Source organism: Fusarium fujikuroi, chromosome FFUJ_chr05 (assembly GCF_900079805.1).
Source record: "Fusarium fujikuroi IMI 58289 draft genome, chromosome FFUJ_chr05".
NCBI classification, from domain to species: domain Eukaryota; kingdom Fungi; phylum Ascomycota; class Sordariomycetes; order Hypocreales; family Nectriaceae; genus Fusarium; species Fusarium fujikuroi.
In genome coordinates this window covers 2,181,843-2,205,668 of record NC_036626.1, presented here as the reverse complement: position 1 = coordinate 2,205,668, position 23,826 = coordinate 2,181,843, and the positions used below count along the sequence as shown (strand labels likewise).

Sequence of the window (23,826 nt, the reverse complement as noted above, 5' to 3'; positions counted from 1 at the left end):
ATCTGTGGTCTGTTGTCCTCGCATTGCCAGCTCAGCATCCATGTTCGCACATATAACTCCTGTATTAAGACAGACGAAATGCAGATCTCACAGCCCAATGACGAAGGCGATGACTGCACAACTGCTACGGAGTACGTCAACCACATTATCTAGACTTCAACGCAGCCTAGACCTAATGCGAAGTTTCTGGATTTATCATCATCACGGCCTGATCAGTGAGCGCATCACCCCCTCCTGTCAGATACGACCCTCAAGGAAGCCTCGACATGAGGCTGTGCATTCAAGACGGGAATAAAAGCGGGCTCGAGAGACTTGTGTGCGAATAGAATGGCTCGAACCGCATCCGGTGAAACGACTAAAAAGAAAGAAACGCGCACAGAAGTTGACAAGAGTAGAATATTAATTGAAAGCTGAAGCTGAAGACGTTGGAGATGCAAGAGGTTGTGCCCCCCCTGTTGCCCCATAGGGCATGGTTCGCGTTTCATGCTTCCCAAAGCAGAATAGCTCACGTTGCAGGCCGAATTAAGGACTCCAAGTCGCGGACCAACCGAATCTCACGGTTTTGACCAAAACGAAACAGCGGGTGAGCTAGAACTTTGTTGCCTTTCTTCCCGCCGTCTCTGGCGTCAAAAAAAAAGAAGTAAAAAAAAAAAAAAAAAAAAAAAGAACTAATTAATTGGAAAGCTGAGAACAACCCCCGTGCTCATCCCGGCCACGCCGCATCGCCCAGATATAGGTATAGAGCTGCACTGCACATCATGCACTACCTAGGTACCTTACCAAGTAGGTCGCTACCTACTCAAGCTTATATGGCGAACATCCACTAAGGATCAAGTTCAACATTGTGCCCCAGGACAAATCTAGGGTTTGTACTCCGTAGTTCTCGATGGAAAGCTCATTACACATAAACCAAGTAGTGTCACACTCTCCAATGCCCCTCAACAGAGATCGACTTGCGCTCGCGACGCTGTATTATTCACTCAGTTCCCAAGAATATGCACGTATTTGTAATTCCGTTCGCGCATGGATAGTATATTATAGCCACTTCTCTCTTGAAATAGAACCTATTCATAACTCCCCGCTCAAAGCAAAAATAGAACGAAAGGGAAAAGACAGTCGTTAGCGAGGCGCCCTGACTTCTATGCGCATAACATGTCATGTTAATCCACATCCTTCTCTCTACTCATGATGATGCACAGGCCATGATCAACCCGTCATGACTCCATCTTCTCGTAGAAGAAGTTTATACAGGCATCATCTCGGCATCCTTCTTGCAACCCACTACTTCAATCAGCAACCGCACTCTCGTCCACCATCTCTCCCTGCTTCGCTGCTGATGGGATGCTAATGTTCGCGCGAGACTTGTACTGCGCCTCAGCGAATCGAGCCCAGTGCTCTGGATCGCTCGCCTCCATGCACTTAAAAGCAATATCTCGGTCCTCCTTGAATGCCCTCACGGGACCCTTCTCCTTGACTAGTTCCCAGATTTCTCCACCAAGATCCTCAGCCAGTTCAATAAGCATTCTGACGTGTTTAGGATCCGATCCGATATCATCGATTGTGCTGAGGAGGTCAATCTGCTCCTCCTTAATGAGGCCGGCACGAAAGCGATGACCAGCACGGAGAATTCGGCCTTCTTCCTCAACCAGTATTTTGGCCATAGAGTTCGACCTCGACAGTGGCTTGCCTCCGGTAATTTCGCCTTCGTCCTCATTGTCCGACAAAGCCAACGCGGAATCCTCGAGTGGCAATGTGGTGGGCGACTCTTCGCTGCCCTTCGTCTCTGCACGGGGGCGCCTTTGCAATGCAGGGTCCTCGCGGGTATCCGGGTACTCGTCCTCAAAACGTTTGATAATTCCTTGCAAAGTGTCGTCGAGGAAGGTTAGCCTGCGGAGGTTGTGATCATCATCAGGATTCGCCCTTGCTTTGATGAGCGCTGGCTGGAGGCGTTGGCGGATCTTGCGGGCACCCATCAACAGATGCTTTGACATATCCTTGGCCTTTCCCCCTGTGGACAAGGTCGCCGCAGGGCTTGATGCTCCGTTCTCAATCTCACGGATAAATTCGCCTGATTGTCTCCGTGACTCATCGCCACGATTCTTCAGGCAACAAGCAAGCGCCTTGACCACACCAGTACCTCCGATAACATAGTCCTCATCAGGCGCTGAGCCGTTATCGTCGTCGCTTTCGTCTTGGTCTAGGACGTCGTGTCCAACGAGATGTGCAAGAACATCAGGATAAGGTGGCAACTTGTTCTCGCCAGCTTCTAGGTTGTTTTCAGCAAGCGTCGATGCCAGAACCGCACCTGCGTCAGTATCGGGAAGTCGTTCCATGTTACGAAGGCAGTAGGCAACAACTTGCTTAGCCATGGCCTTGACAATCTCTCCAGCATGTTCACTAGGAACCTCGATATCCACACAAATAAGACTCTTGGACACACGAGCTGCCGCAAGTAGAGACGCATAAAGAGCGCAAGCTTCCTCTTGCGCTTCTTCTGTGCTTGCATCGGCAAGCTTGACAATCTCGGCGTTGTTGGTGATGTTGATATGTGCTAGAGTTTTAACCTCGGGGAGCACTTCCACTATTGCGATTGCTTGTTCTGGCGTCATCGCAGCATCTTCCAGGTGCATACGTTTCAACACCTTCATCTTGGGAAGATATCTATGTACGGTTAGTATACCTGGGTCGAGCTGAAGGTCATCAAGTACATACCTCCTGAGCAGACCAACAGCGCTAGGGGTGGACTGGAATAATGCTGGGTTCTGGGACAAATCAAAGAATCGCAAATTCGGTAGCTTGACCATCACAGGTAAGATCTTACAGAGTGCCGAAGGCGTTAAGTTACAATCGGCCATGCCGAGTCCCCAGAGCGTCGTATCATTCTCGATGGCGGTTGCCAAGGCTTCAGTGTGTTGGCTGAGATCATTGCCGCCCAAGTCGAGACCTTCGCAGTGACCCTCTGTAAGAAACTTGACAACATGTTTCATGCCCTCTGCATCGATCTGGTTGTGCGACAAGCCGAGTCGTTTCACGCCACATTGAATCAGACCATCGACGATTGTTCCAAGCTGACCCATTGTCAACCCCGTTTGGCCGATATTCACTAGTTCGAGCGTTGATCCCCCCAATCGCTCTCCCAAAGCAGCGGAGAAGATGCTCGAGATACTTCGGGGTATATGAACTCCATTGTTGAGTGAACCGTTTTGCTGTGATTGAGGCTGGCGCGGGAATTGAATGTAAGAGACATCGAGGAATTTAAGCGATCGACATAAATAGATGAAAAGCGAGAGATACTTCCATCCATCAGGACCTATCTTATTGTTCTTCAGGACAAGTCGCTCTACTACGCCTCCTTGATCCTCATCATCATGTTTGGGTTTCCGCCGCCTCACAGCTGGTCTCTTGGCAGCCAGCAGACCGGCTAGGATAACTCGCAGACCTTCGTCGCCAAGCCCGCTGTTCTCTAAAAGTATTTCCCTCACAGGGACGATTGCAAGGTAATCTCCGAGAGTGATGAGATCTGGTAATTGGAGCCAATAATCTGTGAGATCAAGTTTGTTGACCGTGCCAGTCGAGGCATTGTAGTTGGCCGTGTCGGTGAGTTGCTCAGTGATCTTTTTCAAAATTGGCGTTTCGCGAAGCTGGCAGCATCTTCGGTATACTCGCACAGGGTTCGTGGTAGGTGCCGTCTGAGGCTTGTTGGTCTCGGGGCCATTGGGCGGCGTTTTTGTTTTGGCTGAATCATCACTGCTGTCATAATGAATCTCCATGGGAATGGATCCGTTGGCTTCGGCCAGTTTTCGCTTCTTCTCCTTTCTGGCCTTTCGTTCTTCCTCGCTCTTCTTCTTCTTTTCCTTCTTCTTGGTGTTTTCTTCCTTTTTCTCTGACACAAGAGTTGGACTGCCATTGGCCACTTCACCAACTTGCTGAGGTGCTTCAGTCCCTTCCTTCTCGAGTTCCTTTGGCAATGTTTCTCCGGTTGTCTTGACTTCCCCGATGGTTTCCTTCTGCTCTTCCACGGCCTTTGGGTTTTTGAGGGCCTCACCCTCACCCTTCTCGGTCAACTTCTTTTTCTGAGCCTTGTCGGTCGTTTTAGGTAATGAAGAATCGTGATCAGCATATTTGGGCTGGGGCGCAATCTCAACATCCACACAGAATGCGACTCTTCTAAGTTTGGCACAAGAGAGCTCCGATATAGGACATCTTTCTCGACTTTGGTCGACATTCAGAACCACCCTGTCGACAAGACCATGGCCAAGTTTTCCGCTTTGCGAAAGAGCCCCATTGTTAGAAGAAGACAGGCGCCGGAACATGCCCAAAAAGCCGGGTTGTCCACTCCTGGGCGGAGCTGGTATATAAGGGCCATCGCCTTCGGGCTTCGCAGCATGGGGGAGCACGGCGTTCTTCGTATGTGGCAACTTGGGGGGGGCGGGGTCTGACGGGGGCGCGGGCGACGATTCTGGTATGGGAGCTGGCGAAGGAGGACCGGCTGGCGGTGTATTAGAGGAAGAGAATTTGGCAGAGATATTGGAGAACCATGAATTGCGACGATGAGGCGAAGTGCCAGGAGGAGGCTGTTTATCTATAGAATTGGAGCGTGAAACTCGTTTTGTAGCTGAGGAGCCATTTGGAGTCGTGGACTGGCCATTGGTCGAGATATTGGAGTCTACGGAGGCGTTATCTGTGGGAGCCGAAGCCGGCGACTTCGGTCTAGAGTTTGCGCCAGGGATCTGTCTTGGAAGAGCTGCTGAGGGAGTTTTGGTGGGCGGTGAGTTCCTGGTTGCTTTATCTGTTTACCATATTAGCTCTGGGTCTTGGTCTAAAGAGTCAGAACAAAAGACGCGATGCGCGTTTTGGAGTTTGGGCGAGTGGCGAGTGGGAAACATGCCTTTGGAAGCACCATGGGTCATCCAGCTGACATCAACGCCATGAACCTGCTCCATAGTGGGAGGGGAGCCGAGACGGCTGTCCAAGATGTGAACGAGATAATGATGATAAGAACTTATACAAGTTTTAACAGTGTTTATAAAAGCTGGCGCCGAACTGAAGGAGGTGAAGGGTGAATGAGTAATGAGTAATGAGAGAGGAGAGAATCGACCAGAGAGATGGTGATTAGTGAGGTGGCAGTGGTAGTGTTGGGATGGATGCCATCGATGGCTCTAGCCCCGAGTAAAGGTAAGGTATGGATGGCTAGCGAATCCTGGAGACGGGCTGAATGAGGTATAGTTAAGAGCTACCTTAGACTAAGGTATGGATGGTATGGTTAGTAAGGTACCTAGTCAAATACAGTAGAGTACCGGTAGCGGTTCGCAAAGTACAGGTACTTTATGGGGGCATCCGAGAGGTACCTACTAAGGTTAGCTTGGTCTGGGCTACCTATGCACGAGGGTCGTCTCGACCTAGAGTTGGGGCAATGACGACGGAGGATGAAAGAGGAGATAGAAATGGGAAGCAACCTGGAAGTGATGAGTATGTTGTGCTGTATCTCCATACAAAGTGAAGTGGAAATCGGGGGAGAATTATGACAACATCCAATAGCGGGGTAGGAGTTTGTCACAAGCAGTTGAAAGTCCAGCGCAATAGCATGAGGCAGGTTAGACTACCTTAGTTATCCAAGAGATAACCATAGGTAAGTTGTTTGAAACAATACATATATACAAAGACGTCGGTGGTCGGTGAAGCAAACGACATTTCCTCCAAGTTAGTCTTATTTGCTGCTGACCAAGAGGCAAAAGCCCGAACCCTAGCGCACTCTGTCTCGAGCTGAATCTCGAGTCTCACTCAGTGATACAATAAGATGAACATCGCCTCGTCGCCACGCCTTGCTACGGGTAAACGAGGCATTGAGTTCAACAGCCGTACGTAAGGGCAAGGGTAAATTTGTTTTTATCGGTACATGTACTTTCACCCTGCCTTCTCATTCCCCTACCCGCGCGCATGTACCGAGCCGACCGCAACCCTGGGCACAGAAGTTTAGTATCAAAATGGACGTCAGTGCAGAGGGCGGTTATTTCAATGATGTAGGGATTGGATCCATGTGGCTGTATAAATCCTCATTGGAATAATGATTGCATTAATTCATGATAAGTCGTTGCACGAGGTCAAGATAAACCCTTGTTCACTGCATGCAACCTTCGGCTCAGCCCATCATGAGCAAAACAGCAAACAAAAGACGTCACCCCTCTCTCACAACCACTCAATTCTTGCGACAGACGTTACCAGGATTGGTTATGGTGAGCTTTGTTCCATTGACCAGAGTCCGAAAATCCGGCGTCATATTCGACTGCTAGGAGGTACCATACCTCCACTACTACCTTAGTACCTTAGTCAGGTCGGGTCGGTTCCATTATGCTCTGAGGTTCGAGTCTCCTGCAGTGCTGGACCCTCCATTACTTGGCAGACGATGTCATTAGAGTTCTCTCCGTCGCACAACATTTTCCAAGGGAGTTGGGAGATGGGGAATATGTCTAGAGATGCCGACTTATACCCTAGCCTGTGCCGAAGCTTTTTACTGAACCCTTTTGGACATCGTGGGCCAGTCTCCCTTTTCCCAGACATTTGCTGTACAGCAGAAAAGGGTTGGCATCGCAGGATATATCCGATCTTCATTTCCCTCGATTGCACCAGTTGAGGAACCCACCGGGTCCATCCGATCCGACACCAGCTGCGACAGGATACAGGAGTTTCTATAACGTTACGTCGGGCCCCCGCCACATTGACCAGAATCGTCACTGATCGCACAGACTAGGTAGACTGAATGATTCTCTCGGCCGCGGAATCATGGCCTTCTCCGAGAGCGAAAGGCGGGCCCCCAATTTGCGATTTTCTCGAAATACTGCTCAGTCCGCTGTTATTAATCCCGACCAGCATGACGGGCCTAAACTACAGTGGGTCGGCAAAAGTCCCGACACATTTCAATATTACCCTAACTACCTTAATTACATACAGCCATTTCACTCTATAATTAACTAGGCAATATTTACTTAATTTTAATAAAATATATATTAATCTATAGAGAATTAAAAAGAGATTTTAAAAATATAGCTTAATACTTAATATAATATCTATTTATATTATAATATTTATTTAATTAATTTAAAATTAATTTAATTATATTTTTAACTATATTATCTTTAATTTTAAACTATAGTTTCTTTATAGTTACTATAAGCCTTTTAATAGCTTTAGTTAATTTTAGATAAGCTATAATTTTAAGATATTATTTATAAATCTAGACTTTTAAGACTTTTTATAGATTTTTAATAAGATTAAGATTAGGGCTATATAGTAGCCAGTTTACTAAAGATATCCTATATCTTCTTACCTAAAGGTATAGCTAATTTTAAACTTTTTAATAAATAAAGATATAGATATTATTATATTAAAAAGTCTTTCCTTTTTTAATAAAGTTAAGAAGATAGGACTAAAGATAGGATAGAATATATTAGCCTATTATACCCCCTCTTTTAAAGTTAGGATTGCTTAGTAAAGGGATAACTTAAGATAGTTTATTATAGTTAATTATATTAAAGAATATCTATAAGTATTTTAGAGGTTATCTATAAGATTATACCTTATCTTTATAAAGTCTCTTACCTTATAGTATTATTAAAATATATTTTTATAAAAGGAGGGTCTAAATATATAGATCTATAAAATAACTACTTAATGTAATTACTATCTATATAGTTAATTATAATTTTATTAAAAAATTATTAATTATATTAAAAAGACTTATCTTTATAATAGTATCTATTATAGAATTCTTTCTTTAATTAAGTATATTCTTTACTAAAAAATAGATATTAAAGTATAAGCTTATATTATATACCTTTATTAAGAAGTTAATAACTAATTATTTTTTTTAAGTAATATAATTATATTTAATTAATAATTTTTTAATATAAAATAAAAAAGTTATTTTTAATAAGTATTTTAATATAAGTTTTATCTTAATTAGATAAGATTTAAGGCCTTTTAAATTATTAATTATTTTTAGCTAATTTTTATTATTAATTATATTAAATAATCCTATAGATTATATATTAAGTTAACCCCTTTTTATTTACAATTTCTTATATTTAAATTTCTAATTTATATATTATTATAAACCTTATTTTTATATAAGGAGAATAATATATATTTTGCCTTAATTTAGGTATTTTATTCTATTAAAATAATGTAATAAAGTTATTGTGTCTGTGTTGTTATTTTGTGAAAAGCGGGGGTGGACCTGAAATGTGTTGGGACTTTTGCCCGGGACTGTAAGTAAGGAGTATTTATTAAAGTCTTATATACTCCATCATTCCCACATCATGATCATTTCTGAATAGACGTCTCTGAAATGGACTCTTTTCCGAGCAATCGAGCAGCCAGTCAGTCAGTCTACCTATCTACTAGTTGTTCTCAAAATCAAATTCCGTATACCTCAATAAGTGCGATATTATACAAATAGGAAATCCGAGATATCCGGAAGGAACCTAACACGGCCAACGGTGCCGGTATCAACTCTATTAGACATTAACTTCGGAACTTTACAAGATTATTACACGGAAGTCAGATGCGTTCCATTTTCTTCTTCGGTTATCATTTCTGTCAACGATGCCAAGTGATACGCAGCAACAACGCCAAATGCTGACAGTCATGTCGAGTGCTGACCATTTCGTACAACCACAAGAGCCCTATCAATTAGATCGTTCGTGGGTGCTGAGGTTCATGGCCAAGATTGAGCCCTGAAAATAAGACTCGCACTAATCCTGCAGCTGCCACGCTAGGCCCGCCAAGGGTAAAGGTTCCTCTCCATTTCTGCACACGCACACATAAAACACGAGGACTACGCATGGCAAGCATTAGACAGTTGGAGTAATGAGATGCCCGTTCACCACAACTATGGAATTTGGCTGGAAGGTATCTTTTTAGTAATTCATTCATGTGATCCTGTTTACGGACCTTTCCTTTCCTCGAAACTCCAAACCCAATGCCAAGGTTAACAATCCTCAAATGCCCGTGACCTGATGAGATAAAGCAACTTTTTACTCCTGCTGGAGAAGCTCCTGGATACGCTCCTGTACGCGCTGCTCCTTCTCCTCCTTGGTGAGCTTCTTGGTCTTGTACTTCTTGGAGATCTCCTTCCACTCCTCCTTGGTCTTCTTGGGAGTGTCGCTCTCGGCCTTCTTGAAGGGGTCCTCACGGATGGCGGCGTGAGCCTCAGTGTAGAGGTCCTCAAGACCCTCAGCCTCGACATCGTCGTCGACGTACTTCTGGAACTGACTGCGGAAACGCTCCTCATCGTCGTCGGCGAGGGTCTCCATGTACTCAGCAACGTGGCCACCGAAGATGTAGTTTCGGAGGGTGTCGGCATCGAGCTCCTTGGTCTCCATGTCGTAACCGGGGAATCGCTTCTCGGAGTGGGGAACGAGGATACCGCCGTCAGAGGCGCCCTTCATGGCACCAAAGACACGGGCACCAGTGGAGGTTCGCTTCAGACCAACATCGAGGAAGACCTTGAAGGGGCGGCGCTCCCCATCGTCGGTCTCGGCGGCCTCAGTGAGCTTGAACTCACCGTCAGCCTCCTCGACACCAGTGAAGTCCTCGTCGAGGCCGAGCTTCTTGAGGGCACGGCGGGCAATGAGGAGACCGGTAGCGTAAGCGGCAGCCCAGTTGGTGAGACCGTGCTCGATACCGTAGGCCTTGAGCTCATGCGAGTAGGCAGAGACGAAGACCTTGTCGCCAGAGATCTCAGAGGTTACGATCTGGCAGATGATGTCCTTGTTGGTGAAGCGGACGACCAGGCGGTACTTGGGAGCATTGTACTTGTTCTTGGCCTGGGTGATGAGGCGCTTTCGGGCGTAGTAATCGGTCTTGCCCTGCTGGCGGCGCTTGTACTTGGTCTGGTAGCGGCTACGAGATTGTCAGCAATTTCTCAAGGTGGAGGGAAACCCAGTGTAAGCTCACCTGTAGTACGCGCTGTTCTTCACCAACTTGTGGAAAACCTGTCACAAAATCCCCGAGTCAGCAATTTGCGCTTCAGATGCTCTTCTCCTTCCGAAGCAACTTGCGGTGACTCTTTCAGAGCAATTGGCATTTCTGCCGTAAAAGAAAAGAAAAACACCAAGGGAACTCTCCGGCAAAGATATTCCCTTGCGATAGGCCTCAACTTACCATCTTGACGGTATTTGCTCAACGACGACTTGAGTGTTGAAGTTTGGAAGTTTGGTGCTGAGAGAGGAATAAGCCGTAAATTCTCGATGGTGGGGGGATATTTTCATAGCCCTAATCTACATCGCTTAGCTTCGTTTGCTCCAGTTTGGACCTGGGTTGGGGACGAGGATAAGACTGGTCACGTGTCCACTGGATTATCTTATCTTATCTTTCCCATACGCCAACCCAGATGGGGGATCTGCCGAGGCTCCTCGGATACCCCAAGCCTCGGTGGAGTCGCTGTTGGGATAGAAGATCGCAAGAATACGCTGAGTAGTAGTTATATGGTTAAGCTCTTGCATATTTCAGATTCTTATATTCACCTTCTGATCACTTTCATACAAGCCTATTCCTTTCCATCTGTCAAGGCGGATATAATGTCGGAGTCTAAGCCCAAAGTTCTGTTGTTCGATATAGGGGGTGTTTGTGTAAGTGATACGAGACATGATGTTAACCACCAATCGCCATTTGCTTTTCAATCCTCTGGGCACCTCGACTCTAGACACGTAGTCATCAAACCCACATACATAATTACTGACTCCCCCAGGTCGTTTCCCCCTTCCAAGCAATCCTCGACTATGAATTAAGCCTGGGGATCCCTCCAGGGTGGGTCAACTATTCAATATCCAGGACTGCTCCCAGTGGCTTCTGGCATCGTTTGGAAAAAGGAGAAATCGAGATGAATGAAGAGTTCTTCAGGGGCTTCAGTCAAGACCTTCATGATCCCGTCAGATGGGAGACCTTCTACAAGCGGGAGCAAGACAAGAGTCCCAGTCTCCCAAAGGAAACCCCTCCCGTTCCGTCAATCGATGCAGAATGGCTTTTCAACGAGATGATGACCGTTTCTAACGAAGCCGACCCATGGATGTTTCCAGCATTGAGAAAGCTGAAGGAGGATGGGCGATTCATTCTCGCAGCTCTGAGTAATACTGTCATCTTTCCACCTGGGCACAAGCTCCACCAGGACCATTTCTTTGACGAGCCTGTGCGGCAGATATTTGATGTCTTCATCTCCTCCGCCCATGTTGGAATCCGAAAACCAGATCCAGCCATTTATAAGCTGGCTCTCGACCGAGTAAACGAATTCGCGAAAGCCAATGCTCATTCAGCTCGGGGGGGGAGCTTGAGCTGGGAGGTTGGTATCAAGGCAGAGGAAGTAATGTTTCTCGATGATATCGGGGAGAATTTGAAGGAAGCACGCCGACAAGGACTGCAAACAATCAAGGTGAACCTAGGCCGAGCATTTGAGGCCGTTGATGAGCTGGAGAGAGTGACTGGATTGAAGCTCGCTGGTGATCATCCAAGGATGTCCATTAAGGGAAAGGTTCAGAAAGTCAAGGCAAAAATGTGAGATAGATTCGAGAATATTCAGGAGCACTCGTTTATCAAACCTTCCTGGCAATATAGACGTAGAGAATATCAGATACCTCAACCTCACCATCAACTGCAGCATTGTGCCACTCTTCTTTGAAATATTCTCTCCCCTTGACTCTCAACTCTTCCGTTATAATTGAGGCAGCCAGAGGGCCATTGACAACGTAGTCAAACTGCTCATCTGCCTTGTCAAGACCGAAATACGTCGAGCCAAGTCCAACAATCTTTTCCAAAGTCACAACCCTTTCAACCACAAACCCACAACTTCCCAATATCCGACTAAAAGACTCTTTGGACTTGATCCAGCTTCGGTTGGAGGGGAATGGCATGCCCAATCGGCGAGCAACTTTCTCTAATAGCAGGCCCGAGCGAAGATTATATTCATGAGTGATGTCGATGGCAACTCTGCCGCCTGGCTTGAGATACTCTCGCCAGTGAGCGACAACTTCCTCTGGGCTTTCGAACAGAACAAAGGCATTTGAGCATAGAATGAGATCAAAGCTGTCCCTGTCTACATTTAGACAACCAGTCAAGTCAGTGACGCTGTGTCGCACGAGTTTCATACGACGATGCAATGTTTCGTCGCGATCCAGTGTCTTGCGTGCTTCCGAGAGCATCGCTTCAGTTATGTCGACACCGACGACAATCCCGTCATCGCCGACGTGCCTTGCTGCAATGACAGCCTTCAGGCCAGTTCCACATGCGAGGTCGAGAACGCGATCGCCGGGTTTAATGGGAACAAGTTCCATGAATCGCTTGCTGTAGTCGGGGTGCCAAGAATCCTCATAGGTGGTTGCTCGTTCAGTGTACATGCGCTGAGCGGCATCTGATTGACTTTCGGTCGGTGACATGATGAGAGTGTTTGTAATCAAAATTGTGAAACTGTGAGAGTATCAGCCAATACAGTTTCAAATGGCAGTGATAGGTTCGTCGACCGATTCAACTGATGGTCTATCTTTGTGCTTCAGAGAGTCAATCGTGAGATGTCAGATATTCTTGGTTGACAGAACCGGGGCGTTGCTACACCGATTACAGCTACGAGTAGCCTCAGAGTAGTCTAGTATTCTCGTTGATTGGCTCCTCATCACGTCTCAACTTACTCCCTACTAGGTAGTACAACTGCGAATCGCTATAATTCAATCAGAGAAGTGTGATTCCTACCCGAGAACTTGCAACCCATCTCCATATCATTGCCCTCCAACTCATTCATAGGGTTGGTGATTCAATCCAGTTCGCTTCCGCAGAAGTGAAGCCACGCTTGGGAAGCCATCCCCACAACTCGCAACGGCCCGTCCGCGTGGCTGTGATGCGATGTCGCCAATATCTTCGGTAGAACGCCCCATAAGATTGCGCGTTTGAGTAACACCAATTTTAGAGACGGAACTGGGACTGGATTTGACTCGAGGCGCCCTCGGATGCCTCGTGACCCTTGATGATAGGACTCGCAGGGGGCGCAGAGTTTCGAGACCAGGGTATGTAGAGCCAACTGCATAAACTAGTACTGGGTAGTTAGTATCTGCCAACATCCATACCTTGAGATGGCACACTCGCTGACTCTTTATCCCTCAAACTTGAGGTAACCGCCCGCTGAAGCCTCAGAAATGATTTGGGCCAAGATAGAGGCCAATATGTTAGTAATGCTCTTGTCATGAGTGAATGGCATCGTTACTACTGAGTGAGTGTGCGTATGTGAGGTAGGAAATCAGACTATCACAGACGGAGAGAACCATATAAAGGAAAACAATAGACCATAACTCCTCTCACCAAGGATATTGTATCATCCAACGTCTTCTACCCCGACTCCACCCAGCTGAAGTCCTCCCCGGCCTGTTTTCACGACCACGGTCTGTGAGGCAGACACATCCTGCAGTAGTAGAAACCTTGGAGGCCCTCCTCGTAGACACTGCCCCCAAAGGACACGGGCGCCTAGAGATACTCTCGTCAAGTTATATATCGTCAGTCCTCCCTGCGCTGCAAGCGTCATGTTGGCATAGAAACCACCACCAGCCTTTCCTTCTTGCAGCTCAATCCCAGTGTGCTCGAAGCTCAGCTTCTGGACTTGTCCAATATGACCCCTTCCACTTCCAAGATTTCTTGGCCAACTACTACTGCCTCCCTCTACGAGCTTCTCAACATCGATACTGACATGAAAAAGTGCCATGCTTCGACGACGAAGAAGGCTCGTTGCCAGAATCCAATCAGCAAAGCCAACTCGGCCCTTATCACTTGTCTCTTGGAGAAAGCAGTTACTCAAGGAAGCTTTTCTGCTGCTCAGGCCACACTCCGAGAAGTCTCTTACTTGATTATGTGTCAGCGTGTCCATCAGAAAGATGGTCCTCCTCATTTGTCAAAGTGGCAGAAAGTCCTTGAGCCCCTTAAAGTGATGCATATCAAGAATGAAGACAAGGAGGATACTCTCAAATCCGAGAAAGAAACAGATAATATACCACCAACCGCTCCTGTTACTTCATCGCAACAACAGGTTCAGCTCAAGAGCAATACACCTATATCTATCCCTACTTCTCGTTGCAGATCCGAGCCGTCCCCTTCCCCCCCCAAGAAACCGTCCCCAAAGCTCTTACTACCCAAATTACCTTCGCCAAAGAGCCCCAAAGTCGTACATGAGTTCGAAGATTTCTCCCGCCGCCGCTCGACCCTAGAGACTAATAAAGCGATGAAGAAGCTACTTCTTCGCTCCTTGAAGGAGGGGGAGACAAAGAATGGAGGCAACATCTACCTCTATACCTATTCTGAGAGCTACCACGACGCACATCCCTATATCAAGATAGGTTTTTCTCAAGACGTCAGTAGGCGTATGCGAGGATGGAAATACAAGTGCGGCTACGACGTGAAAGTGCTCGGCGAGTTTCCGGCCGAGCACTACGCCAAGGTTGAGAAAATTGTACATGCTCAGCTCTGGAACCAGAGGAAGCGAGAAAAGGGATGTGCTTGCAACGTTTGCCACCAGGAGTGGTTCAAGGTCGACGCTATGACTGCCTCAAAGATCATTGCCTTATGGACTGGCTGGATGAGACGAGAGCCATACGATGAAGAGGGCACTATCCTGGATAAATGGCGTGTCAGAATTGAGGGCCTTGACATGGCTGATCCTGATTGTTGGGACTTGCTCGTCAAGGGGCTCTTCGATGATGATGTCGAGGAGTCTGAGCTGTCCGAAGGAGATAGCTTTGCATGGTCAAGTGATGAACAGTCCGAGATCTCTGAGGAAGATACTTTTGGAGGTTATGATGCTGACAAACCTGAGATTACTTTCACTGGACGGCGAATCTGACGATGAGGCATATTTAGAAGATAATGAACGATAGGGCCACGTATTACAGGACATTTGGCACGATTGTAAGATATGGGTGGCGAATACCGGCATTTTCTAGGAGTTATGATGGTGTTTTCTAAAGCTTTTTCTGATATTAACTATGATACCCTGCAAACCCCCGATGTTCACTTCAACCGCCTCTCGTCTATGCATTAATGAGTTCATATGTGCGTCTTCATAGCCCAGTCGTTAGTCAAGGACTGTGGCTCCAGTGAAAAAAGTCAATCGGGGATTTTAGACCTTCCATGGCATCCCTTCCAAGAGCCCTAGAGACCAGGTCGGTTTCAATGCATCCTGATATGTATCTTCAACTTCTCCCCACAGCCCCTGGAATCCTGACTCGAGCCAACATTTTAGCCAGCGTATTTCCTTTATCAGTTTTGATGTACTAGTCACCTCGTTCGGTGATTCTTCCCCAAACGGCGAAAAGACAAATTGTTTCACCGCTGCCCTGCGCAATCGTTCGGCTTCTTCATAACGTGATACCATCTGATCTAGTATATTGGTGAGCCCCAACGTCTGTCGAATAGACTGCGTATCCCAGTCAGGAATCTCAACTAGAAGTAGCTTTGCAGCCTGGAACATGACATAGAGGATCTGGTCGTATGTAAGCATTGAACGGCGCAATAGCAGGTCAACGGGCGATTCAAGAAGAGTGCCGAAAAAAGACTGCATTGCGTGAAGACAGTTGTGTAAGCATGTCAAAAGATAGACGAATTGAGGAACGCCCTCGTCAGGGTGGCATGCTACGATAATTGCTGGCTCAAAGAGACGCACTAGGAGATATAAACGGTAAAGCTCAAACGTCTGGCCGTATGTTTCAGCATTGCCAATGGGGACTGACTCTGCTAGACGACTCAGATCATTGCGAAAACGACTTCCAGTTCCTTCGAGAAGGACAGCATATGGGCTTAACAGCGTGCGCTTATGTGGCTCGCCAAAGCTTTTTGAAAGTCTCTCACCCATCTGGACGAACCGAACGATATACTCTATTGAATGATCAGATGGGGTTGCCTGTGCTTGTGAGACAATCTTGAGATAAGTCTCCACGTAGGGTATGTCGAGAGGATTTCGTCGTGATTGTCTTGTTGACACACTAGAAGCTTTTGTTAGAAAAGAAATACTAGCTACTAGTAGACTCACATTGAGAGAACGCAATAAAGCCCTAAAAGAGCCCGTATTTCCTCCAGCAGGTTTGTCATTTGTTCTTTGTCAGATGCTCCTGAGCTCATTGTTCGAGCTGATGACATGTCTTGGGTAATACCCAAGTTATGTGCATAGCCAAGAGCAAGATAGGCCAAATTGGTGACCTGACTATTGTCGATGTGACACCTGCGTGCCCTATGAATCATGAGCATGAATTTCAACACCATGATACCAACCTACCAAGCAATAATCACCAGGACACCCTGTAGTATGTCCAAGGTCTTGTCTTCCTCGACCATTGCCCTGAAGCTCAGGTATGCGAGTATGTTGCGTCTCGCCTTGGCCACCTCGGTTTCAGATAATGGCGCAGCGGCAATCATTATAGCACGAAATAGAAAAGGACTGCCTTTGTGCAGTGATTCTGCAGTGTGATAACTCCCGACTGTCACGAAGGGGAAATGGGAGGTGAACTCTTCATCGAACAGGCTTAGAACTTGAGCCGCTTGTGGCCATGATAGCCCAAATGGAGCCTGTGGAATGCCCCTATTTGAATTTGTGTTTGTCTGAGTTGGATTCCTGGCAGACCTGTCATATCCCAGTTCTTCCTGGTTGTTATCGCTGTCTCGACCTGGCTGCTGTGCCCGGTTCCTATGGCTTAAAATAGTAAACTCTGGCGAACTATTTGTAACGGCTTGTTCTTGCTCTTCGAAAGTTGTAATGTTCATGGTAATCAGCTTTACGTCTCATACAAGTTCGCATCATCATACCCGTTAACGTGGTTAATTCTGCGAGGTCTTCTCAGGCTTCTTGTATTCTGCGGGGAGCAGTCCTTCTTCATAGTCTCACACCTTACTCTGTTACTATGGAAAAATCATAGACATAGACTAAGAGAGAGAGATACAGTACCTATCGCAAATATGCTTCTCCAGATTCCCTTCCCGGAAGTGACATTTTGCTTTGACTCTTGCGCAAGGAGCGCACGCTCGTTGTCGGCGAGGTGGGCTGGGATTTCTACCGACCATGGTGGGATTTGTTAATAACAATTGAGTTCTTGAGATTCAAGTCAGCTCGTCGTCGTTCAAAGAAGCCGTCTGAAATTACAGTGGCGCAGCCGGGATAAAGATTAGCCCGAAAATGCTCCGGCGGGATAGTCAGAGTTCTCATACTTCGTATGGTATCATCTGGTGTTAGAGGTAGAGTTAACCATTTTCACAAAGTCCCATATCATCATTTCTGTTAGGGAAGAATGGCGCGAAGGAGATTTATGCTCCATCTGCGAAGCGCTTGAATCGAATGGTAATCTTACCCAATTTCATATACACGCAGAGATATATATAATGAGCAAATAAGTGCGCCTCTCGCCTTTATCGATGAGTGCCCTCCCTAACCATCCAGCTCTGGATTGTTGTGGCCAGACCTAGTCCCCTCCCAACAAAGAGGTATCTATTTTCAAAAAGCAATCTTGCTAGGATGCTGATAGCACTTGTTTCCAGAACGCCACCAACAGGAACGAAACCCCCAAATTATCCCTTTCCCTCCAAGAACCCCCAAAGACTCTATTCATCATCCGATATGTCAATGACTGGTGTCGGGGGTGGCCTTGATAGCCTGCTAGCATGCCCATTAACCGAACCTTTAGGCTGTGGTGCTGGTGAATCGTCGTCAGACTCCTCCGGCTCCCATACTGCAGACCACGCACCGTCAGGTGCCACTTTGATGTTTCTTGTCCGAGTGTCGCCATTGCTGATCAGCGAGCGCCTGACTGCCGCAAGATAATCATCCACCCAGAGACTGATTGGACGTGCATCGAGTCCGCATATTGGACAACCCCATCTGTCCACCAACGAAGGTTCTTCCCCCTGTTGCTGCGGGCCGCCTCCTTTTTGAGGCTCTTTTCCGCTTCTGGTCCCCAAGAACGTTTCTAGATCAAAACATTCCAAGTGCTTGCATTGACCGCCCTTGACAGGAACCGCAACCCTCTGCTTACTGAAAGGGTCTGCCAAGGAGATTGGCAGAGTCTCGTCCTGGACGATGATGTCGTCTGAATCCGAGGGACGCAAGCGACGTATTATCTTATACCTCGTTTCCTCTGCTGCGAAGTGCCGCGATTGTATAAGGTCGGTAATCGCCCCATGGCTCATTGTCTCCACTATCTCAATCGCCATAAAATGCTTATATCCCGGCTTGAAATTCTGTTCAACAGCGGGATAGCTGATGGTCATCTTGTTCTCGCCCTCAACTAAGAAATCTGTCAACTCCAACGGTTGATCTTTATGAAAATGTTGTTTTCGTCGCAGCTCAAGGGACTTCGAATTCAGGTCAAAAAAAATATGGCTAGGCCAGCATGTTCCAGACATCACCCAATCTGACTCCGATGGTTCAGCTTGTGATTCAGGCTGCACAATCATACGTAGCCGGTAACGACGAAAGCCCTCGGAATAGTAGCAAAATGGAAGACCAATGCTCTCGATTTTCTTTGCTAACTTTTGTATCTGATCTTTTGTCACGCTGAAAGACAAAGACCGCAGTCCCCTTTGAGGCTCAAGGGCTAGAGGTTGGTATACTAGCTGTCTGACGAATTGATAATGTCGAATTTTGCCAGGATTCAAGGGAACACGCCTGGGACTACGTACACCGACATGCTGCAACCCAACCTGAAGTGAGCCATAGCCATACGGGCTAGCTGGATAGTCGGATTCCGGTATTTGCTGGACGGGCCCAGCCAGTGAATGAGGATAGCTAGCAACTGGCACTTGGTATGCTGGATTTCGTGGCCCAATCGGCTGAGCGGAATAAACATGAGCTGGCGGAGCTGGCATCATGGTATATTGCGATGTAGATGCCCTGCGAGGCGGGTTTAATTGATTGTATGCCATTTGGAACTGCGGGGACTGCACAGGCTGGCCATGGTGATGTGGGCTCATCTGCGAAACTGGACTCGAGACTTGCGGTGTTCCTGCCAGTTGATGTTGCGGTGCTTGGTTTTCGGTGTATGTCCCGTAAGGGGTAGAAAGCGTCTGGGATGGATGCGCAAACGAGGCTGCTCGTCGTTGTAATAGAGGATTATTCGGCGGTAAAATAGCTGTTCGTGATGGGCCATTCGATGGAATGACGGGAGTGTTAGTCGTAACAGGAGATCCGCGGTTTGGTAGTATCGGGAGCGACCCAGCGCTTGATGACCTGGGTATTGGATGCTGTGGTAACTGTGGAGACTGGTAGGCAGTGGCAAAATGAGGCGACGATGTTGCAGTATCAGTTTGTATGTGGAGGTGATTCGGTCGTCGCGGTCCCTGAATCCCGCTGACACTGTTGCCTGTCGAAGGCGGGTGGTTATTAACAGACCTCGGGCTTACCACCCTTGGGTCGCCTACTGAAGGTCTAACAGCGAATGGATCGAAATGAGAGGGGAGAGGAGGAGATGAAGCTGGTGCCGTATGCACGGGATAAGATGGGTTAGTTGTTGTAGGCGGCAGCGATTGATGTCCACGTTGTGCAGCTATATGAGCACTCGAGCCTGCATCTTTTGGCCGCAAGGGTGAGTAGTTTGTCAAAACAGAAAGCGAAGTCTGGGGAAACGTACTGGATGTTGCTCGTTGCGCCGCCGAAATAACGAGATCCCGATATTTCATCGCAATTGCCTCCCTGGCGCGTTTGAGGGTTTCAGGGGGCTCACCGCGAGCCTCGTATGCAACTTCATCCACCCTATCCTGATCAAAAATGGCGTTCATCGCAGCTGCCACAGGACCGTCATTTACGCCAAGGCTCCTGCGGCTCATAGTGAACAGCATAGACTGTAGACCCTTAGCTCGGCAGCGTAGGACGAATGTTAGCTCGGATGCGAGCAAAGGATACTTTCGTGCCTGAACATTTTGTGAGAGCGAATGCCAGATTGTTGCCAGCTGGATGAGAAATGCAGAAATGTCTCTGGCCGCTTCTGTATTGGGAAAAACCCTTGAGAACTCGGCGATGGTACTGGGAAAGTTGGCAAACCATTGCAAATGTGCATGGGACATATGTTCATTCTTCCTAAGAATGGTTTGTGCTACGTCAAAGGCAGCATCCAGCAGGTTTGGCTGCACTAATCCATGGAAAAGCGCATGAATCGGCCCTCTGTTTAAGGACCAAGCACAAAGTGCCTGGTGAAAAGCAATGTAGAAAAAATCCTCGTTTTCGCACGCTTCCGCCAAGATCCTGTATCGCGGTTTCTCAACTGTTTCATTCAGGAGTCCGGCATGGGCAGCTTGTGCCATGCGGATGTCGATCGAGCTGGACCATTTTAGACAGATATTTCGGTCTCTGGAATTCCCCGGATTTGTTGCTTCTTGGACCCGCGGGCGCTTTGCTTGATGATCAATAGCAGTGGGTGGTCTTATATGCTGCCTCGAGTTCGTTTCTAGAGGCGCCCCTGGATTTTGAGGGCGTATTTCTATGTGGGAAAGCGGCGAGGCTGTTGCCTGAGGAGCTTGATCAGCCAACGTAGGACCTGTCGCCGTAGGTTGAATTGTCGCTTGAGTGACGTAGTTTTGCTGTGGCATAGAAGTCCTGGGCTGCAGGGAGATGGCGGCCGTGGAGCTTGGGTAGCTGGTTTTAGTCGCGACGTGTGTCGAGTCGCTTTGGTTCATGTTACTATCAGAGACTGGCCCCCCGGGCCCTACGCTTCCTACGTGAGCGCTTGGATCGGGATTAGTGCAGTCGGTTTGATTCGAGACATTCGGGCTCGGTAAGTCGGTCAGCGCCGGAGAGGGTAGGACGGTCGAAGCTCTATGAAACCGAGTCAGAAATGTAGGAGAATGTAAGCAACGTCAACGATGGTGGCGATAGTGCGAATCCTAGAAGGAGATGCAAGGCTACGAGACGCAGCCGAGGGTCTGTTGCTTGGCAAAACAACATGCCTGAGAGGATGGGAAGGGTTCTTTAGTTAGGGGAAGATCATATACCTTGCTGGTTCTCCGGCACCTGGTTGTTGTTCGAATGATTGCTCGGTCAGGTGATTATCGCGATGTATGTCATTGTCATCCTGGGTTGGGGGAGCAGCGTCAGACACCTTTCTCTTTTTGTTCCGTTGCCGGGAATTACTGGAGGCTACTGGAGCAAGTCTAGTAGGGTCCCCTGTCATCCATGAGCGAGCGCGACCACCAAGGAGGAAATTGACAGTTTGGTTGGAGGAAGCGATCTGTTGAGCATCGGGTGAAGGGATAGCCCGTGACTGATTCGACTTTGAGGTATGTGGCATTTCACAGATGTATGGTGTCTTTTTGTATGAAGATCTGGGTCACGATATAGAGTTGCTGCGAAACCTGGGCGCGGAAAACTACTTGAAATCATGCCTCATTCAACGTCGCCGCTTTTTGAAGTAGAGTGCCGCAAAGTCAATCATGTTTCAGCGAAGTGAATTCGCACGATCAAGGCAGCGAAGGTCGTGAATCAACATCGAGAGCGAAGAGGTTGAGGTGAGTGAGGTCAAGACACGACAAACAGCGATGTTGTCAACGCAGCTCGACGAGCAAAATCAACCCAATAGCACAGCCTGCGGTGGAAGAAATTTGAGGTCGAAGGAAGGTCGATATCAAGAGCAACAGACTTATCAGAGGGTTGGGTGTGCGTAGGCAGGTAAATAGATGGTTGGAAAGCTGGATGGATGGGGGATGTGTGAATATTGTTGGTTGGAGGCAAGCGGAGAAACCCTGTGGCATCCTCGCCAACAATTAGGTAGTAGCCCAAATTCGATAAGTTGCTAATGGGAAAGGTGCAAGCGCAGGCAGTCGAGCCTTCCATGGCAGAAACATTATCGAACAAAGGAAAATACCTACCTAGGTACGTTAGTAGGTAGGTCGGTAAGGTACCTTGGGTGGCGCCAACCGACCTTACGAAGGAAGGCTTCAGCTACCAACAAACAAACAAACGCAAACAAAGAAATGAGGGGGAAAGAGCAAAGTACTTGCCCACCTACATCTTGCAGTCTGAGGACGTAGCTGCAGTGAGCCGATATTCAAGTTCTCAAGTGGCTGATAGGTTAGTACCTACCTTAGTACCTATTATCATGTTTAGTGGAAGTCTCTACCATCGCGGGGGGAGGGTATTTTTGGATATATGTTATAGGGAGGAAAGATTGTCTAAGTTATTTTACTATCCTTAATATTCTGCCACATCAGGCTAATATCCATGATATTGTTTGATCAAAAATAACCACAACAGTCTTTTCTGTTCACTATCTGATATCCAAAAATGCTCCTCTCCCGTGATAGTACCTATACCTACTAACCTAGGTAGGTACCTAAAATATGTTCACAGTTGCGCCTGCGTGTCTCAGGCCTACAGCATGAACCAACTTGTTCCAAAATAAATTTATCGACATCTGTACCTTTGAACGTTCTCTTTCTTGTCGAGATGCTCCCCCTTTTAAAAGACCAAATCTGAATTTAGGCTACCGCAATGTTGGCTCAGACAGTTGCTTGGCATAATCATGTTATGTGATTAAGCGCAACTACCTCTAGGTACTAATGGACCCTAGGTTCTTTTTTGCCAGAAAAAAAGTGAGAGAGCGGGGAGAATGTGATGTGATCTTGGCATTGACGTTGGCGTTGACTGGGTTCTCGTTTATTTAAACTCTGGTGAACTAACTTAATAAGGTCCTACGTACTGGGTAAGGTAGGTAGGTACGTAGGAGGATGGATTTGTCCATTATTGTACAGCAAAACATTGGATTCGCCGTCGATTAGATTATTTACCTCGAATCGTTGGCTTATGCACACCGGGTGGAATTCTTTTTCTCACCAGACGACGACGACGACGACGACTTATGTTGCCTTTTGCTTCAACCAGCCAAAAGTCTTGTTGTGCACAAACTGTATTGGTTTGAAAACTTATATGTTACACGACCTGCACCCTGCCTCATTTCCTTACGTGAATGGCAAGTGACCGGATGTAGGTTGGCTGGTCGATAACCAAAGCCCCGCGAGTTCGAGAAACACTGTAATTTCCGTTTGTTACAAACCTTCTGCTCATATGAAAGTAGGCCCCTACCACGATTCCGGAGAGCCGCGATCATGCTAACGTTAGTATAGAATATAAGACCGATCAAACAACCCTGTAAGTTGTCATAGCAAGTACATGCCAAGGTTGGCTTTGTGGTTATAATTCAGCTTGACATGGGTATCAATGGGGCCTGAGTACCTGATTTGAATACCAATAAACAACAGTCAGTTTATTATTGCGCCAGGATCTTTGATTGCACGATAACTACAGAGTGCTAAGTCACGATGGCATTCCTTCCTTTTCTTAAGAGCCATATAGCCCTCATCATTTCCATCTTGAATCTAGGGCCACTAGTGAGCACCGTATGACACAATACATAAGTTAGTAGTCAGGTCATATATACTAAGGTACTGTCAACAGATGGAAACAGTTCCTCCCATGCCCCATTCCATATGTCTGAGGTATTCAACAAGTCTGGTGACTCTACAATGCCCGTACTCTTGACTGCCAGTCAACGCAATGAGCTCAATATTCAGCCATATTTGTTTGCATTGTCCGACTTGAGAGCTGGCCCTGACCCTGCATTATCACCAGCTTGCTGCACCGCCAGCATTCGCGACCTGTGTACAACCACTTCATTCTTCAATAATCTTATCTATCTCACCTACTAGTTGGGCTATCCGTCACATTGAGTGATCGCTGGTAAGGGAAGAGACCTCCTGCTCAAAGCCATTAACGCAATATACAAAGTCAAGACAACGATACCCTGCTCCCGCTCATGTCGAGCCCGCTTTGGG

The 23,826-nt window shown here is 47.2% G+C and overlaps 7 protein-coding genes; 2 read left to right on the top strand and 5 right to left on the bottom strand.

Annotated features, from left to right (window-relative positions):
• Positions 1–1,286: 1,286 nt before the first annotated feature.
• Positions 1,287–4,943, bottom strand: FFUJ_07441 (related to GIP3 Glc7-interacting protein whose overexpression relocalizes Glc7p from the nucleus; the record flags this gene model as incomplete). XM_023577693.1 has 3 exons in its annotated part: positions 1,287–2,661; positions 2,713–4,789; positions 4,835–4,943. 3 exons carry the CDS (start codon positions 4,941–4,943, stop codon positions 1,287–1,289), a joined length of 3,561 nt encoding a protein of 1,186 aa, XP_023430719.1.
• Positions 4,944–9,032: 4,089 nt separating this feature from the next.
• Positions 9,033–10,164, bottom strand: FFUJ_07440 (probable 60S ribosomal protein L5; the record flags this gene model as incomplete). XM_023577692.1 has 3 exons in its annotated part: positions 9,033–9,900; positions 9,955–9,992; positions 10,162–10,164. The coding sequence occupies 3 exons, from the start codon at positions 10,162–10,164 to the stop codon at positions 9,033–9,035; spliced, it is 909 nt and encodes a 302-aa protein (XP_023431486.1).
• Positions 10,165–10,879: 715 nt separating this feature from the next.
• Positions 10,880–11,551, top strand: FFUJ_07439 (related to epoxide hydrolase; the record flags this gene model as incomplete). The annotated part of the gene is made up of 1 exon (XM_023577691.1): positions 10,880–11,551. One exon carries the CDS (start codon positions 10,880–10,882, stop codon positions 11,549–11,551), a length of 672 nt encoding a protein of 223 aa, XP_023430718.1.
• A 34-nt stretch (positions 11,552–11,585) lies between these two features.
• Positions 11,586–12,425, bottom strand: FFUJ_07438 (uncharacterized protein; the record flags this gene model as incomplete). Its single annotated transcript, XM_023577690.1, has 1 exon — positions 11,586–12,425. The coding sequence occupies one exon, from the start codon at positions 12,423–12,425 to the stop codon at positions 11,586–11,588; it is 840 nt and encodes a 279-aa protein (XP_023430717.1).
• Positions 12,426–13,642: 1,217 nt separating this feature from the next.
• On the top strand, positions 13,643–14,866 carry FFUJ_07437 (uncharacterized protein; the record flags this gene model as incomplete). Its single annotated transcript, XM_023577689.1, has 1 exon — positions 13,643–14,866. The coding sequence occupies one exon, from the start codon at positions 13,643–13,645 to the stop codon at positions 14,864–14,866; it is 1,224 nt and encodes a 407-aa protein (XP_023430716.1).
• Positions 14,867–15,142: 276 nt separating this feature from the next.
• On the bottom strand, positions 15,143–16,779 carry FFUJ_07436 (uncharacterized protein; the record flags this gene model as incomplete). XM_023577688.1 has 3 exons in its annotated part: positions 15,143–16,004; positions 16,052–16,249; positions 16,295–16,779. 3 exons carry the CDS (start codon positions 16,777–16,779, stop codon positions 15,143–15,145), a joined length of 1,545 nt encoding a protein of 514 aa, XP_023430715.1.
• An 831-nt stretch (positions 16,780–17,610) lies between these two features.
• Positions 17,611–21,287, bottom strand: FFUJ_07435 (uncharacterized protein; the record flags this gene model as incomplete). XM_023577687.1 has 2 exons in its annotated part: positions 17,611–20,815; positions 20,992–21,287. 2 exons carry the CDS (start codon positions 21,285–21,287, stop codon positions 17,611–17,613), a joined length of 3,501 nt encoding a protein of 1,166 aa, XP_023430714.1.
• Positions 21,288–23,826: the final 2,539 nt, after the last annotated feature.